The sequence below is a fragment of the Enoplosus armatus genome, chromosome 18 (genome assembly GCF_043641665.1).
Source record: "Enoplosus armatus isolate fEnoArm2 chromosome 18, fEnoArm2.hap1, whole genome shotgun sequence".
NCBI classification, from domain to species: domain Eukaryota; kingdom Metazoa; phylum Chordata; class Actinopteri; order Centrarchiformes; family Enoplosidae; genus Enoplosus; species Enoplosus armatus.
In genome coordinates this window covers 5550127-5567423 of record NC_092197.1, presented here as the reverse complement: position 1 = coordinate 5567423, position 17297 = coordinate 5550127, and the positions used below count along the sequence as shown (strand labels likewise).

The following is a 17297-nucleotide window of genomic DNA, read 5'->3' as shown; positions in this document are numbered from 1 at the left end:
CTACATCTCTATCTTGCAAGCCGGGAAGGACTCATCCTGCATGACGACAGTGCTGCTGCTGGCCAGGACCATGATGTTGAGCTCCTGCTGCTTGTCGTGGGTCTCCTGGTACCACTCCCTCATCACATCAGTGTCATGGGTTGGAATCAGAGTAACCTGACACCAGAGAGGAGGGAGGATTTTAAGCTCAAGCATTCAGAGAATTCTTCCCTTTGGATGTTTGCATGCATGAATTCACAAGTATTACTAGCAGGATTTTAACAGAGAAATAAAAACATGGAAAGTCATTTGTGTCAGTCTTTTCAATCAATGGCAGTAAAATGATTTGAGGCTGGTTTACTCACTTTTTTTTTCATACATCCCTGCTATATACTACAGTCTAATCTAAATGCAAAATTGGGGTGGGGGCATTAACATACAGTTAACTTAAAAATATCTGAAATTGAAGCACAAAATTGTAACTTCATTGTCTTCATGTTAAATAAAACAAAACAACAATATCAGTGGCCCAAGATGCCAAGTGCATATGGTACCCCAGTTACTTTTACAGTATCAGATTATGACATATAATTGTTATATTAATACTTGAAACTTACCTGCAAATTGTTTCCCCACTGGGCCTTTCCTTCCAGCATAGCATCAAGGACAGCCCTACTGGGCTCCTGAGCTGTCTGATCATTGCCACTGACCACATAGTAAGAAGAGCGCACCCGCTTAAAGAACTCAGCATCCACATTCTTGGCGCTGCAGTGATTGGGGATATAAACCAAATCCATGTACATGGGAGGACAGTTGGGCAGAGATGCCCCACCTAATACCTTTCCACTGCCAGTACCTGAAAGAGGAAAACATATACCTTTCTCTTAGATAGGTTCTCAAAAAATATGAGCAAATTATGTGAAGTAGTCAAGTGATATAAATTATGACAATGAGTAAATAGTACTCACCTGATGTGGCACTTTTTACACCTCTGGATGCAGAGGTATTGGTTGCATTTTTGGCATCTTTTCCTTCTCCGACAGTTTTCTTTGGAGAGGAAGTCTTTGAGTCCTTCACTTTTGATAGAGCAGACTTCCTGGCTGGTGAGGAAGATTTTTTCAAAAGCTTTTTCTTCTTGGGCTTTTCTCCTCCATCTGTATTAGCATTGTGGAGATTTTCCTCAGCCTTGAGGGCCTCTGGGTCCACCATGCAGACATCATGGTGGCCTGAAGATGGAGCAGAGTCCCTGAGTGCCACTGGAGGAGGATCGGCATGCCTGTAGGTCAGGGTTCTGTCAGTAGGCAGAGTCTCAGAGTCGTCTTCAGAGTCAATGTTAGCATCTGCTGTAATGGAGGGGCACTCCTCTGTCCCTGGTGGAACATCTGAATCGGTCTGGGAGGGGGCAGATTCACTGATGGATGTGGGTGGGGTCTCCTCACATTGCTTGGCAGAAAGCTTACCTCCTGGGGGTGGGGGCCCTCCTCCTAACTTGGCCAGTGGCTTCTCCTCATCCAAGGCGTTCTCTTCACTGATGAAGTATTCTAGAGGGTTAGGGTTGATGAAAGATGGGGATAGTTCTGTCTTGGGGTGACGATACTCACATGAAGTGACAAGGCAGAGGTCAACATCTGTCTTAGATGGGGGAGAGGGGCTCTTAGTGGAGTCTGGGCCCCTGGAGCCACAGGCAGAATTGTAATGAGACGGATCAGAGGAGAGAGGTAGATATGATGGAAGGGGAACTTTAGGGCTCAAAGGGGATTTTGCCTCAAGTGTAGAATCCTCACATTTAAAGGGGTTTGTCTCCTTTGCCGGGGAAAAGGTCTCTTCTTTTGAAAAGGTAAAAGGTGATGATGGGGAAGTAGCTTTTGGAGGTGAGGGTGACTTATCGTATTTCTGCTGTGTGTCAGATTTATTAGAAATGATCTCCACAGAAGGTGAAATTGGGCTGGTGCTGTCTTTAGGCGGGGGACCTCCTAGCACTGGGGATGGCTCATTGGAATGGGGAGAGTGGGTGAGAGAGGATGCCTTTGGGGTGACTGGAGACTTATCTGTCTGCTCAGCCACGGCATGTGGCATCTCTGTCATTTGGCATGGGGTTGTAACAGAGGGAGTGGACTGAGATGCATCTGATGGGGTTGCAGAAGTGGCAAGGGCTGAATCGCTCTCGTCAAAAAGCAAAGGCTTCTCTACTGTAGAACTATGCTCTCCAGATGGTCTTCCATCCGTTCCATCTGAAGGGCTGTAATCAACCTCAGTTGGGCCATTCTCTGTAGCACGTGAGTTGCCTCCCACAGATGGGTGCTCTGGGGATTGCTTGCTAAAGTCCAGGGCTAAGGAATGGTCAGGGGACTCCTGGCCAAACTCTATTGACATGGTAGAGTGCTCTGGGGATTTTGTGTCCTGCATCTGTGTTCTGCTTTTTGTCTTTGGTGAAATGTCTGGGGAGATAGACATGGGCCTTGGGCTATCTTCCTTGGATGGAGATCCCTCAGCCTCGTGGAAGGTGGTCGGTGTCTGAACCACAGAGACAGACAAAGAGTCATCTACTTCTGTTGAGTGAGGAGAGCCTACCTCAGCATGAAGGGAAGGGGAGTCAGTGGTGGGTTCTGGCAAGGAGCTGGTGGCCAGAGAGGCGGTGGATGCTGAAGCTAAATGTGAAAATGTATCTTCTGCTACCACTTCCTCCAGAGGGGTTCCTGACTTGTCTGATGTGGTACCCTCTGAAATAGACATTTTACTCTCTTCTTTGAAAGATGTGAAAGGATTAGTGTCTGTTTCGAGCTTCGTCATTGGTGCTGAGCACAAGAATGAATGGCTGTTTTCTCCATTTTTCTTAGGATCTATATCAAAGAGTGACTTTTCCTTCTTCATTGGGGAATCAGGTTCAGTTGGAGGTGGGCTTTTTGGAGGTGACATTACTCTCTCTACAGGGGAGGAACTTTCTGGTTCTGGCTCATAAGGCTCTGGGGTAACTATATTGGAGGAATCCTCTTTATCACTTGTGACCTCCACAATTATTGGACCCAGTGCTTTGTCTTCTGACACAGGTGGTAGAACTCCTGCTTTTTCATCTACCGGTGACTGATAATAAGGTGTGTGACCAGAGGATTGAGGTGAGTTAGCTCCTTCCAATGTCTTGTCATCTGGGCTGATGGAGGAATCAGCTGTTGCTCTGATGCACCCTGCCAGTGTGGTCGACAGTTCTATTGGAGAAGCAAATAATGACGGAGAATCAAACTTGTCCTTGCGGTCCACTGAGGGAGAACGTACAAGAGGTGATGTTGTGGAAGTTGAACTGAGTCTAGCTGAGTCTGACTTCTCACCTGACTCTTGAGCTGTGGCAAACCCTTCAGCTTTCCCTGCAGAGGGAAACTCCTTACAGAATTTATCCTCTTCTAGTAATGAAGGGGGAGAGATTGTGGAAGCGGAGTGGTTGTAGTCCTGGCCTTCTGTGGCATCACTCTGAGAGTGATCTGACCCTGGCATATCCTGAAGTGGAGACAGCTTTTTCCTATCAAAATCTCCTGATGCTGATGTCCCAAATTTCCCAACATCCTGTGAAGGAGAGTCAGTCTCATCATTCATGGTTTCGTCGCTCATAATGTCCCTAGGAGTCAACATCTCATCCATTGGAGTAGGCACACTGGAGATCTCAATGGTGGACTGAGTGTGGCCAGAGGTGACGGTGTAATCCTCAGGGGGTTCATCTCTGTTCTCGTCATCCGAGGCTGTTGAGCTCTCAAAGCCAACTGGAGGCATTTCATCATGGATAGATGCAGCCGGAGAAACAGGTGAGGACACTTTGGGTGAGGCTGATACAAACAGATTACGTTTCTCTGTTTCTCTCTCTCTTACATGCTGACCTTCTACATTTTTATTAGTCACATCATCGTTGTCTTCAACACTATCTCCTGGCTTGACTTCATCATTTCTGTCTTGATGTTCACCTTCAGCGGGAGCAAGCTTATCTTTATCTAGTTCCACTCTCTGTGGTTCATAAACTTCTTCTGTCTCTCCCTTCTCTTCATAATCCCCTCCCTCAGATGTCTCCTCCATTACAGTGCCTTCATCTTCAAACTTCTCACTCACACTGCCATTGAGTTTTCCCTTAAGAACTTGTTCATCTGGAGTCTCTCCACTGTCTCCTTCAGCTTCCGTTGTTGTTATACCCTCATCCACAGATTCTAATGCCTCAGGTGACTCTTTGGTTTGTATTATTTCTGCATGGTGGATCATCACAGCCTCTTCTTCCTTATTTTGTTGCACAGTTGCATCATCCTCCATCAACTCATCAGCTCTAAGCTCCTCAAAGTCCTTAGTGAGGTCCTCTGGTGAGGACATCAGAGATCTTTCTGCTTCTGCATCTGCTGCAACAGCTGCTGCACTAGCTGCAAGTTTACCACTATCCACCTTTGTCTCCTTCTTTGTCACCTTTGACTTTCCCTTCTCTTTTAACTTTGACGGGATTCCTGCCTCTTTCTTTGAGGCATTGTCTTTTTTCAGCGGCTTTGGTTTTGGTGCTAGATACTTTTCTTCACCTGCAGGTGATGTCTTTTTTATGTCTTTAGAGGGCCTTTTGACATCTTTCTTTTGCTCTTTCTTTTCTTCCCTCTTCTCCTTCATCGGTGAGTCTCTTCTGATATCCTTTTTAATAACTTTCTTCACCTCCTCTTTCTTCACTTTTTCATCTTTTTTGGGTGTATCATCTTTCTTTGCGACTTCTTTTTTAACCTCCTTCTTCTTTTCCACAGACACTTTGGTCTCCTTTTTAATGATCTTTTCCTTTTCAGTTTTGGGTTTTATTTCAGATTTCTTTTTCTCTGGAGTTTCATTTTGGGTGGTTTGCTCTGCCTTTGCTTTCTCAGATGCCTTTGCCTTTTCCTTTTTCAGCGGGGCCTTTTCTTTTTTCTCTGTCTTCTGTGTTTTTTCATGAGATGATTCTGCATCTGCCTTTGCCTTTTCTGGTGCTTCCTCCTTTGAATCCTTCCTGATGCTTTTGATTGGTGATGGCTTTGGGGTAGACTTTAGGCTCTCTTTGCTGTCTGTTCTGTGTTTCATCTTAGCTTGCTTTAGTGTTGGTGTTGAAGGCATAGTAGAAGACAGTGCTTTTTGAGTGACAACTGGCTGCTTCAGGAAGTCCAAGTGCTTTAGCTTTTCTAAACCTTCAAAGATGTGATGCTGGGTGGCATTTCCAGGAAAGAGAACACGCACAACCTTATCTGTGGGATTTGCAGGGTGCCAGACAATGAGAGACGAGATCGAAGTCAAGTAAGAGACAGGGAACTCAGATTCTTTTCCATTTGGTAGCAGAATGGAAGCAGTGTCTTTTTCATTACCTGTCCACTGCTTCATAAAGTGCTGCATCTCCTTGCTGTTCTTTGATGGATTAAGGACATACATCTCAAGCTTCCCAACGCCCATTTTCTGAAAAAGTATGATCGGTTCTATAGTGTTTCCAACAGGCTTTTGCAAAGGCTCTATCCTCAAATTTAGCTTGGTGAGGAACTGCTGAGTGAATGCTGCCTCCTCGACATTCCTCCGCACTCTGTAATTAGGTTCAGGGTTATCCAGGTTTTCAGGAAGATTCACAAACACAACACCAATATCTGGAGAAATCATGTTCTTCACCCAGTCACTGTTAGCTGTCGAACCCTGTGACTGTTCCTCCTCAAGCTCTGCAACCTTCCTCTGCAGCATGCTATTGATGCCTGGCAGGTTGTCGTCACCAATGTGGGTCAGGAGGATGGAATCCACCCTGTCCAGATGTCTCACCAGCTTCCAGAAGCAGGACTTCCTGTCTGAGCCACCGTTAATGAGCATGTTGAAGCCATTGACAGCAAAGAGAGCAGAGTCACCGCGACCAGCAGGGAAAATGTAACAGCATGGTTTGGAGAGTTTGAGAAATCCACCTGAGGTTGGTGGTTCTAACATGTCAAAAGGAGATGGGATCTCTACTGATTCAGATAAATATTCTGTGAACTCTGAGAGGCCCTCCATTTCAGGCAGTATGAGAGTGGAGTTCAGTTTCATGTTAATGAAGTCCTGCAGGTTGTGTTTGTCCAAGTTGGAGTTTTTCCAGTCCCCTTGTTCAGGGCAGGAGAGTGTAAGGTTGGCTTTGTTTGCTGGGTTAATGGTGCTGAGCAATTCACCAATCTGTGCATGAGAAAAATTAAGTGACTTTAATTTTAATCATAATGGAGTCTGTAATGAAATGAATAATGCTTTGCAATGGCAGTTTCAGTGTGTGTAGGTGTATCTGTATATATATATATACATACCTGTACTGTATGTATGTCTGTAAGTTTTAAGACTATTATGTAATGCAAGAATGGGAGCTTTTAAAGAGGGCAGCAACCGCATTTTTAATTTTATTGAGAGGGTTTTACAGAAAAAATATATATTTTTCTCAAATCAATCAAAAAAAGGTTTTTGTTTTTTTCATGGCAACAACTTGTGTGTATGAACATGAGGAAAACTATTGTAGTGTGTACAGTGTCATAGATTATATGGAAAATTTGGCTCACCTCTTGGTCAGTGAATATGTCGATGAAGTTGAAGAAAGAGAAAGATCCGGACTGAAGAATCAGCTCCCCGGTGTTTTCAGAGCATTGCCCTGAGAGAACCAGAAGCTTGTGTCTGGCAGTGTCTGAGATCATCAAACGAGCCTGGAATTTAAAACAAGAAAATTAATGTATTTTCTATGATAGCGTACTGCTGACTTTAATTGAACATAAATGGACAATAAGTTCAAGAAACACTAAAACAGCTTAATGATTTTGTGTATTTGAAATATCACCAGTTTCACATCATTCAAATCCATTAGCTAATTAGCTGACTCGTTCTCTTGCTGTCCACTCTGCTATGTTTCCTTTCATCCCTCTATCTCTTGCCTCTCCCCTTTCTGTTGGTCTTTTTTTCCTACTTCAGCAACATCAGCTGTTACGGGTGGCTGACCAGGTCAATCCTGCTGTGCTGTGAGATATTATTATTGCACAGTTTGACTGCAGACATGGCTAGGGGGTGGAGGCAACAGTGAAAAGGAGCAGTGACACAAGAGAAAATCTTGTGTCATCTATGCTCTTGACCCTCGTATGTCTTTCTTTCCATAAAAATGCAGCAAAAGCTTTATTGCAAAAACAAAAGGTAAAAGGCTGCATTTGCTATTCTAGCAGTAAACAAGTCATTAGTCGTGTCCCTTGAGCTTATAATTGCTCTTATCTTTTTATTCCAACCCAACAGCAGTTCATATAAAGAGGGTGGATAATTGCCCAAACATGGTGGAAAGTCAAGGCTGAATAATGATCCTTTTTAAGCTGTAATTGTTTTGTAAATGTGCATTTTTTTTATGGATTTGTGAATCATCCCTCCTTGATAGCAGGATGCAAGATGAAATACCAAGATACAGAAAGAATAAGGAAGAGGTTATAATAATATAATAGATTGTCAACAACAATTATAGCTCATTTTACCTCGGTACTGACTGCTTCATCTGAAGGGTTGATAAGCACCACCGTCTCCAGGACATTACTTTTATGGTGAAGAATTCTCTGCCCTGCAAAACAAAATAGAAAATAGTTGCAAAAAACCCCCACATTTCATAGTCACATAATTTCATCATGCCAAGAAATTGGATTGTTTTTAATTTCATGCATGTATGTTATATTGTTGATATGGTGCTAACACTAAATCGAACAGAAAATTAATTGGAAACTATTTTCATAATTAATAATCATATTCCAGAAATATCTCACTTCCAACTTCTCGATAATGAAGATTTGCTGCTTTACTTTGTCTTATGGGATAATAAACTGTAATATCTTCAGGTTTTGGACTTTTGGACAAAAAGAGACATTTAAGGAGCATCAGGAAAAATGTGACTGTATTCTGACATTTTATAGACCAAACGATTAGTCGATTGAGAAAACAATCGGCAGATGAATTGATAGTGAAAATAATCCAGAGTTGAAGCCCTAATGCTAGAAAACGAGTTCAAATGTGCTTGAAAACACGCAAAAAACACAAAAAAACATAAAAACATACATTCACTTTGTTTTCATCATTTGCGCTTGTTTCCATTATAATGAGATAAAGTCCTAATGAATCTCCGTTCCTCTGGTTCTTATATTGGGCAGGGCTCAACAAATGTATCAACCAATTCATCAAACAGCAGCGATGCAGCACTTCTAATGTGGTGTGTAAATGTTAATGGTTTCTGCCGAGTAGAGCTCTTTATCCCTAAGATGGATGAAATCTCTAGAGATAGAAGTATCTAGAACACACTCCTTGTACCCTGAATCCCACTTGTCGGCATTTAAACCAGTTTCAGCATTATATTACTCCTCCATCATCCTTTGTTATAAGACATCAAATCTTGCGTAAGACTGTGCTTACTAACAATTTGACTCATTGTTAACATAAAAATATTGATTAGTGCAGCATTAATGTTGTGATACTAAAAGCTTTATTACATTTCTTTGTATCATGTATTTTTCAGTGTTTATGCATTGTAATAAATCAAAATGTCCATGCATATTACATTTTGTAAAGGACATTACAAATGTAAGAAATAAAAACAAATAAACTTTGGGGCTGCAACTAACGATTATTTTCATTATTGATTATTTTATAGATTACTTGATCAATTATATGGTCTATAAAATGTCAAAGTTGTAAAAACAAATATCCATAACAATTTCCCAGAACTAAAGATGATGACCTCAAACGTTTAGTTTTGTCTGACCAACAGTCCAAAATCTGAAAATATTGAATTTATTTTTACAGAAGCTGGAGGCAGTTTTGCTTAGAAAATGACTCAAATGATTAATCTTTCTTGATAATAGTTGCCAATTAATCAATCAATCTAATAATAACTAATCCTTTCAGCTCTAGTTGACTTTTCTACTTGGACAGAGCCCCTTTAAGATGACCTATAATACAGTTGTTATACAATTGTTATACAATACAATTGTTTGGTATCTCTGTATAATGGTCTAAACATGGTTTAGTCTACTACACTTTGCCATAAATAACATTTTCCCTTCATAAGACAGAGCCATTACATGGAAAATGAACAGTGGGGTCTGACAGGCTCATGATCAATCACCCTAGGTTTTGGATGATTGATCATGATAATGACTTTGATCCCACTGTGTGTGCGTCTTAGGGGGTTATCCTCTGGTCCAGCTGACAAGACGTGGACATGTTATCTCTAGCATCATTATTCACCACCAACACATCAGGCTTCACTCACTAAACCCAACAATCTGTCTTTGTTTCTTCACCTTATCTCATTTCTTTTTTAAATACAGGAATCAACGAATTCCCCTTGAGCCAACTGAGGAAAGACTTGTTTTATTTTGTTAATTTCTGCTGGTAAAACCAAAGGAAATGCTGCCACTAACATTGTGAAAATAAGACAGACGTTCCCCGTCAGGTTCAGAGGGCAGTGAGATGTTGCTTGGATATAAGCTTTAAATTCATAGTATCGAAGACAGAGAGTGCCTCATCTCTAGAGACATGATACTGCAGCAGCTATCTGACTGCTGGGCCGATTCCTCCATACATATTTCATATAGCAGATTCTCATTATGGAGCACATAGCCATTAACCCTGCCACTTCCTCCCAGAGGGCTGTCACCCCATATGGAAGAACTCTTTCATTCACTGCTGTTAATATGAACATGACTATTAGCTTCTAATATTCTGGGGATCTCAGTGAAGGTAGAAATAATGACTCCTGGTTTGATTATTTACTAGGCATTAGCTCTCAGCTCAAAGCACTGCTGTGCCTCTGAATACAGCCTCACAGAGCAGGTAGCATGGCTGTAGACTCTTGTTGTCTCTCTAGATTGAAGTGACAGCGTCATCATAGTCAAGCACTTTCTTTATCTGTTAAGGGTCCTTGAGATATGAACATTCTGTTTGTGATTTACTCCCTTTGCATGTGCATTTTATTAGCAGTCTGAACTAGAGATTTGTGTCAGTCTGATACCACCATCATCAAAATCCCTGTTGACTCTGGTAGAAACCAGCTTCACTCGGCTTTGTTCTGAAGGGAAAGCAGTCTTAAACTGATGACTAGAGCTCCTCCACAAGAAGTGACTGAGGAAAAGAACATTTCAGTGGTCTGTGAAATGAGAGACCAATCAATCATGGAGGTCTGTCTTCATCCTGTTTATGATGCTTGTACCCAAGCCATATCTGTAATTGCTAATGTAATAGAAAATCTTGTTTTTCTTTTTTTTTTCTTTGTTTGTCTCTCTGTGGGTTTAGCCCAGCTTACTGGCATTTTACGAGATGAAACAGAAAATGCAGCAGTCTGTACATGGCGTATTACAAGGCAGCCACCATCACCATCACCCTGCCAAATTGCCATGTGTCTAAGCTACCTCGTCAAAAAATGACGCATTGTGCACTGGAGCTTGATTGACTCTGACAATTACCTTGATCGATATAAAAATCCTTAACGCCCAGCGTGTCTCCGTCTCAGTGGGAGACGAGGCAATGTGACACGCATCACTGAGCATTCTCCTTCTGGCTGAAAAGAAAGTGCAAGACTGGTATAGCCTGTCTGCCACAGTCTGAACCAGACAGGGTAACGTCAATGTGGATGGCACCGCACCAAAAATAGATCAGTGGAACAACTAAATTCAGAGCCTCCTTCCTTTTGCATCAACAAAAAGACCTTGCACATAAGGATTATAATTGTATCTCCTCAGGTGGATGCTCTGTGTATGTCAGCACCTTTCTCCTTGCTGTCATTTCCTTTTCCACCACAACAGAATAATTGACCACGTTGACTTTCAGCAGCAAAGATGGGGGGCCCCCTGAGCACAGTTTTCAATGTCACTTGTTCCCGTGTCCCCGCACAACTGGATTAAAAAGGGAACAAATATACGTAATATGTCTGGCCATGGAGCTAATGTCACTGCCACTGCTGTTAAGCCGGCTGACTCACAGAAAAGTCAATCTCTTGTGTCGTAGTGTCGATGCCTCTAACTAACATTCAGTGTTAAGCTCCGTTACAGCCTTTCCTCTTCAGGAATTAGCTTGTCAAAACAAATGACAATCTGGGAGGAGAAAGACAATAAACACTACATTATTATGTCTATCATGTCTTCCCACCAACTGTTTCTTTCCCAATTCTTCCAGCTGTGAAGATGAAGGGTAATGTGGCTTGATAGGTGACTGATCAGTCAATCTGAACTGACCAGCTGTTTAATAGACATCTAGAGAAAACAAGAACGTATTTGTGAAAAATAGCAGGAGGATCAAATTCATTTTCATTATTACTATTGATCATTGACTGGATTTGCGGTTCGGAGACAGCCTTTTAACCCTCCAGTTACTATTAAAGCTTTAGTGCTTTCTACACATGTATGCAGAGTGCTGGGAAATCTATATGTAACCATAAGTATCATATATCCATCACGGAGACACCGGGGTGTCCTGTCTTGCCCCTTTTTTCCTCCTTTCTCCTCCTCACTGTGGGGTCCAGGCTTCCTGTGCACTAATGTAGTGTGATTGATAGCATGTTATCTATCAAGCAGACAGATAATTGCATTCGTCCTCCTCCACCCGATTCACTACCACCTGCTGGGTTGTGTTTTCCTGTAAGCACTGAGCTCTAACCAATTAATGCATGATACAAGCTAATGGTAAACATAGAAATACTCGAGCATATGAAGATATTTCACTGATTTTCTTTACTACAACTAATGTTGAAATTATACCTTACATAAAGTCAGCAGCTCAGCTTCCTAATCAGCCTTCTTTATCCTGAAAAGCGCACTTATCATTGGTGTTTTGTGCAAATTCACAGACTTAAAGGAACAGCTCGACATTTCGGGAAATATGCTTATTCAGTTTCTTGGCGAGAGTTAGATGAGAAGATTGATACCATACTCACCATACTTATGTCTTTCCAGTAAATATAAGGCTACAGCCAGCAGTCGGTTAGCTTAGCTTAGCATAAAAACTGGAAACAGCGAGAGAGAAACAGCTTGCCTAGCTCTGTCCAAAGGTAGCAAAATCTGCCTGCCTATCCACCAGGAGCAGCAACTTCCTTAAATCTCTGACAAGACTTTAGGAAGTCACTGCTCCTTGCCAAGAAATACACTTTTTGTTTTTGTGTCATGGTTTTTGTACAGATTAAACAAACAAAATATAACATTTTAGTTAGTGAGCTTTGGAGATGCTGATGGGTGGATATTGTTACCTTTGGAAAGAGCCAGGCTAGCTGTTTCTGCTTGTTCTCAGTCTTTATGCTAAGCTAAGCAGCTGCTGGCTGTAGCTTCATATTTAGCAAACAGATATGATCTAACTCTCGGAGAAGAAAGCAAATATGTGCATATCACCAAAAATGTCTACTACTACTAACTATTGCTTTGAAGCAGTTTATTTTGTGTTTCACTGTGAAGTTTCAGGGTGAAGTTTCTATTTAAAATGAATGAATGAGAAAAAACACAACTTTATGCAGGGAAATTGTCTTTGATGAACATAAAATCCCTGTCAATATCAAGCTAAATATAGTAGGCCTAGTTTTCTAGGAAGCCCAAAGCAGTTCACGTATTAAAAGTTCAGAAGACAATGAAAATCCCCCCCTTGAGAAAGAGACTTGGCAAAAAGCCTGACGTGTAGAATATAAGATAACAATATTATTCCGGGTTAACTGCTTATGCAGCATTAACTCTCAAAGACTAATTTACTGATCAGAACTACATTTCTGTCTCTGTGTTGCAGCTTTTTTACCACTCGCATCTCACCCTATTTTTTCCTCCTAACCTACTCGATGTTTTCCTTTTCCTACCTCATCCCCCTCCCTGGCTCCCTTGTTTGCTTTTCTCTCATCCTCTTTCTTTCCCCCCTCACCCTCTCTGTTCCCCGAGTCCTTTCTGTTCCCCTCCCTTCTTTATTTTCATGGACAGACACTTGCCACTGGGGATTTTACACTGCTAATTACTCCCGAATCAACTGTGCATCTAGTGCTGGGTTGCAAGGCAACATCACAAATGGAGGAAGAAAGAGAGAAGAATGGAGGATGGGAAAACGGTCAAAACAAGGTGGGATGAAAGGGAGTGGGGATTTGGAGTCTCTTTGAATGCAATTATAAATAAATCACCATGTTTCACCTCCCTCTCAACCTATTGTATTCCACCTCTGTAAACCCAATCCTGAGATTTAAATTAAATCACCTGATCTAGTCCGCAGCAGCAGGTGTTGGCTGGATCAATCTATTGTAAAATATGAAGCCCTTCTGGTCGCATCCAATATGGAGCTTAGCCAAGCAGAGGCTTTACTGTAACAAGCTGCTGACCGTCAAGGCCATACAGCCCACTGACAGACCACATGTCCTGCCACACTGGATCTGTTCCATCTTTATGGAGCCTCTCCCTCACCTTGCAAATGATACAGCTATAAAAGCACCATGCAACAAAATGCTGAGAGGGCGTATCCGGGGGTAGGTAATAAAACCCCTCTGCTTAGTGTACTGCACAGACGTTATAGCTGACTGCGATGTGACAGTATACCGTGCTGAAAAGTGCAGTGGTATACAAGTATATTTACTCATGTACTGTACTCAAGTACAGTTTTGAGGTAATTGTACTTTACTTGAGTATTTCCATTCTACTACTTTGTGCTTTTTGTTCCTCTGTTTTTCTGACAGCTGTAGATGCTGGTTACTTTGCTTATTTTGCAGATTATTTTTCATATAAAACATTAGCTTTAAAAACGATATTCATTGTTCAGAGAAAAGAAAATCTCCCTCTTATCAACTAATTTTAATCTGGAGTTTAAATTTGATTTTCTTAGAAAAGGTGAAAAAGATCTAGTGGGAATATTTCAACCAACTACTAACATTTTCTAATATCTAATCTTTCATAATTCTAGTACACAGCCTGCTGCATTTTGCCTCCTTTCAAGATACATTTCTAGGACTTTTTCTTTAATATTTGAATTAAAAACAGGTTGAAATATTCAGATTGCACTACAAAATGAGGTTTTCAGGAATGAGTTTTAGACAGAAAAGTTTTTATAAATTTGGAGGTTTTGCACATTAAACTGCCCATCACTTAATAATCACCTCGACCAACCACAACAAAAATGCTGCTCATGTTTTAATGCGTAAGTGATAATAATCCTGTAGTATATATAACATATTCTACATAATGAGTATGTTCACTTTTAATATTTTAAATTTATTTGGCTGTTAATGATTATGTATTTTTACTTTACTTTTGAATCCAGGGTTTTACATTATTGTAGTATTCCTTTTACTTCAATAAATAATCTGTATACTTCTTCCACCACTGGGTAAGTGTGTATCAGATCGCTAGAGTGAAATTATCAGTGACAATTTCTTTCATTTCCAGTTTACCTCTAACATCTGCAGAGAAACGAGCTGAGTGTCTGGAGACAAACAGCTTGAGTTCCTGGTCCAGGTTGCAGTCAATAAGGTTGGTGTCCCATGAGCGAATCCCTGCAAGATAAAAAAAAAACACAGAAAATAAAAAAAGAGCAAGGAGAAGGAAAAGACACCAGTGAAGAAAAACATATGTTAGCTCATCTGAAGGTCTGAATCAATGCACGTGGCAGATGTTACACCGAGAACTTGGCAACAGGTCTATGTGCAAAGTCTCACCCACACATCTATTTCACTGATCCTTTAACTCCAGTTCATCGGAAAATCTTAGAGTGAACATGTATAGACTTGTTACTGGTTTGGCATGAGAAAAGAAATCTATAATAGGAAATATCTATAGCCCTGTTTCTGTTTTGCCATGGGCCAGACGCACTCAGCTGAGTCATGGTGGTATCATCCTCTCTTCATAATTATGCAGAGTAAAGGCCTACTGGAGGCCTCTGTAAAGTTAGATGACATGAACTGGGAGACAAAATGACTGAAACAGAGAATAGTGTTTTTCTGTGAGGTAAACTGCACACGAAAGGTGGACATAAGTGTTTATTTCACTCACAGTATTACTTGTTGAAAGGGTATTTGGTAGAACAGCAGGTCTAAACAGAAAACAAAGGGCGTGGCAATAACTTGAGACCATTAATCAATTAACATGAGCAACAATGAAGGTGATAAAATGCTGAAGCTATGGAAGGCGCAAGAATAATAGCCTAGTTGATACAAAATAGATTAGAAGAATGAAAACTGAAAATAAAAACAAAAGGAATTCCAGAATAAAAGAAAAACCCTTAAATAGCTCGATTCCATAAAAACTGAGCAAAGTCCATCTGCGGAGGAAGATTGTGAGATCCACAACAGCCACTAAAGGACGGTGTGTTTTGATTTTTTTTTGTTGAAGGTCAAGAGTAAACTTTCAGTCACAAGATCTGACATAGTTAGGGCCAGCATAAGTATCTATTGAATTAATATAATAATAGACTAATAAAATGGACAACTGCGACTCCATCAGGTTAATCTCCTAGTTAATGGGTGATCCTAAAATCAGGTGATACTCAAAAGTAAACACTTCTGATCATTTTCTTCTCTATAAAGCAGCTTTTTAATCACACCTGATCTGTGCTTGTTCAAAGTCTTTCTTCCTGTATTACAATAAAAAAACTCGCTTGATTTTGCACCCACACAGTAACTGCGCCATATCCTCACCTTCCCTCTCACACATACAGTACACTCAGGCCAGGGAGACCGGCCACCACAGCAGCTGGAGCATTTCTAAAACGCCCTGCTCGGTTCGAAAATCGTTCCTTGTGGCTTTCCGTAGGGACCGCAGTGCGGACCGAGCCACGCCCACCAGCCGGTGAGGGGTGAGAGAGCTGGATGCGGGATGATGATGATGACGATGATGGAGAGATGTTCCCACGGGATGAACGGGGAATTAATGTATTACTGTCCCGTTATCATAGCCAAGCAATCACTCGAGTCTCAAAACACAAAGCGCATTTATTCAGCTTTGTCAGCGAAGACGAGCTTTCTTCCACGGCGACACAGAAAGAGGGAAAGCTGCTGTAAACCCCGTTGTCTCTTCCTGACTGTAAGCTGATGCGTGGGACCCTCGGCGCTCCTGAAACAAAAGCCTGACGCACCTGAATAAAGCCTGGCAAGGTGCTGTGGGAGAAAAAGCGCAGCTGCACTGGAGCCAAAGAAATGCTATACGCTGCATTATTGACGCATACTCCAGATATAATGCTGAATCATTGTTGTCAGCTTCATTAGAGGATCCGTCCCACGTGTGTGGATGACAACAATAGGGCCTATTGTCATTAATATGACAGATAAACAGCAATTATATGGAGCTAAACTGCTCCTGAACACAGTGGGTGGGGGGTAATCCTTACAGGTACCTGTGGGTTGAAAGATGTGTGGCGACTGCTTACAGGGAGGGGCTGTTCAGTAACCTTATTATGAACAACATCACTTCTAGTTCAAATAGTTACCCGATAAATAAGGTGCACCTATTGTTAGTGACTCATTAATATGCGTAATTTGCGCAGGTAGGATATAATGTATCGTGCGTAAAACCCGGCGTTGCTAACAGGTGCATCGACGGCCTACATGACTTTTAAAAGCTAAAAGACGAACTTCCACGCTATACATCTCTTTTCAAGTTGTTCTGAAGACGTTAAGTTCAGCTCTCGGTGGCCCACACCCACCTCACGAAGCTCCATCTTACCTTTCTCTATGTCCGCAATGGCACACTTTAGGTGATCCTCCGTCAGGATCTCCCCGATAACCACCAGCAGGTAGAATTTGCTGTCGTTGAAGTGCTGCGAGGGGCTGGAGGATGTCGGAGATGTCCCGGTGTTGCTTTGACCGCCTAAAGTCTCCATATCTGCAGATTCTACCAGGGTGGCCATCCTCTGTCTCTGTCTCTCTCTCTCTTATCTCCCGTATACTCGCGCAGGATCCCAGCAGCAGCCTCCTCCCTTTATTCGCTGCAGAGCACCGGAGTGGTCTCCAGACATGCAAGTGGAGCCTTGATAGGAGTGGCCCTAGCTTTTTATACCAGCAGACATTGTGTCATATTCGGTAACCGGGGAGAGAAGAGGGCGCCGGGGTTTTTTCGCACACTCACTCCTCAGCTGATGTCATCCGCAACGAATCAAACGCCTCCGGAAGTCACTGAGATTTGATGCTTTGTATTGTACATATTCATCAGTGCTGGACTCCTAATTACTTGTTAGTCGTTACAAATACTCAATTAGACAGCCACAAGTTTGATGTGGTGTGGAGTACTTTCATACTGGGAGTATTTTTTTAAATCAAAAGCGGTTTCAAAACCACTTTAACTCCTACAAAAACACTATGTTCTTTTATTCAGTCTATTTTACTTTAAGAATAATTTAAG

At 41.7% G+C, this 17297-nt stretch overlaps 1 protein-coding gene across 1 annotated transcript; it reads right to left on the bottom strand.

The window, feature by feature from the left end:
* Positions 1 to 16806, bottom strand: map1b (microtubule-associated protein 1B). The gene is made up of 8 exons (XM_070924602.1): positions 16623 to 16806; positions 14357 to 14458; positions 7449 to 7531; positions 6504 to 6644; positions 3927 to 6132; positions 944 to 3875; positions 597 to 825; positions 1 to 156 (listed from the first exon to the last, which is right to left on the bottom strand). The coding sequence occupies exons 1-8, from the start codon at positions 16804 to 16806 to the stop codon at positions 1 to 3; spliced, it is 6033 nt and encodes a 2010-aa protein (XP_070780703.1).
* Between the last annotated feature and the right edge of the window lie 491 nt (positions 16807 to 17297).

Coding starts and splice junctions, on each gene's coding strand:
- map1b (XM_070924602.1), bottom strand. CDS start 16,806: ATGGCCACCCTGGTAGAATCTGCAGATATGGAGACTTTAGGCGGTCAA. Junction 14,459..16,622: donor CATTGCGGACATAGAGAAAG/GTAAGATGGAGC, acceptor TTTATCTTGCAG/GGATTCGCTCATGGGACACC. Junction 826..943: donor AAAAGTGCCACATCAGGTGA/GTACTATTTACT, acceptor AGGTACTGGCAG/TGGAAAGGTATTAGGTGGGG.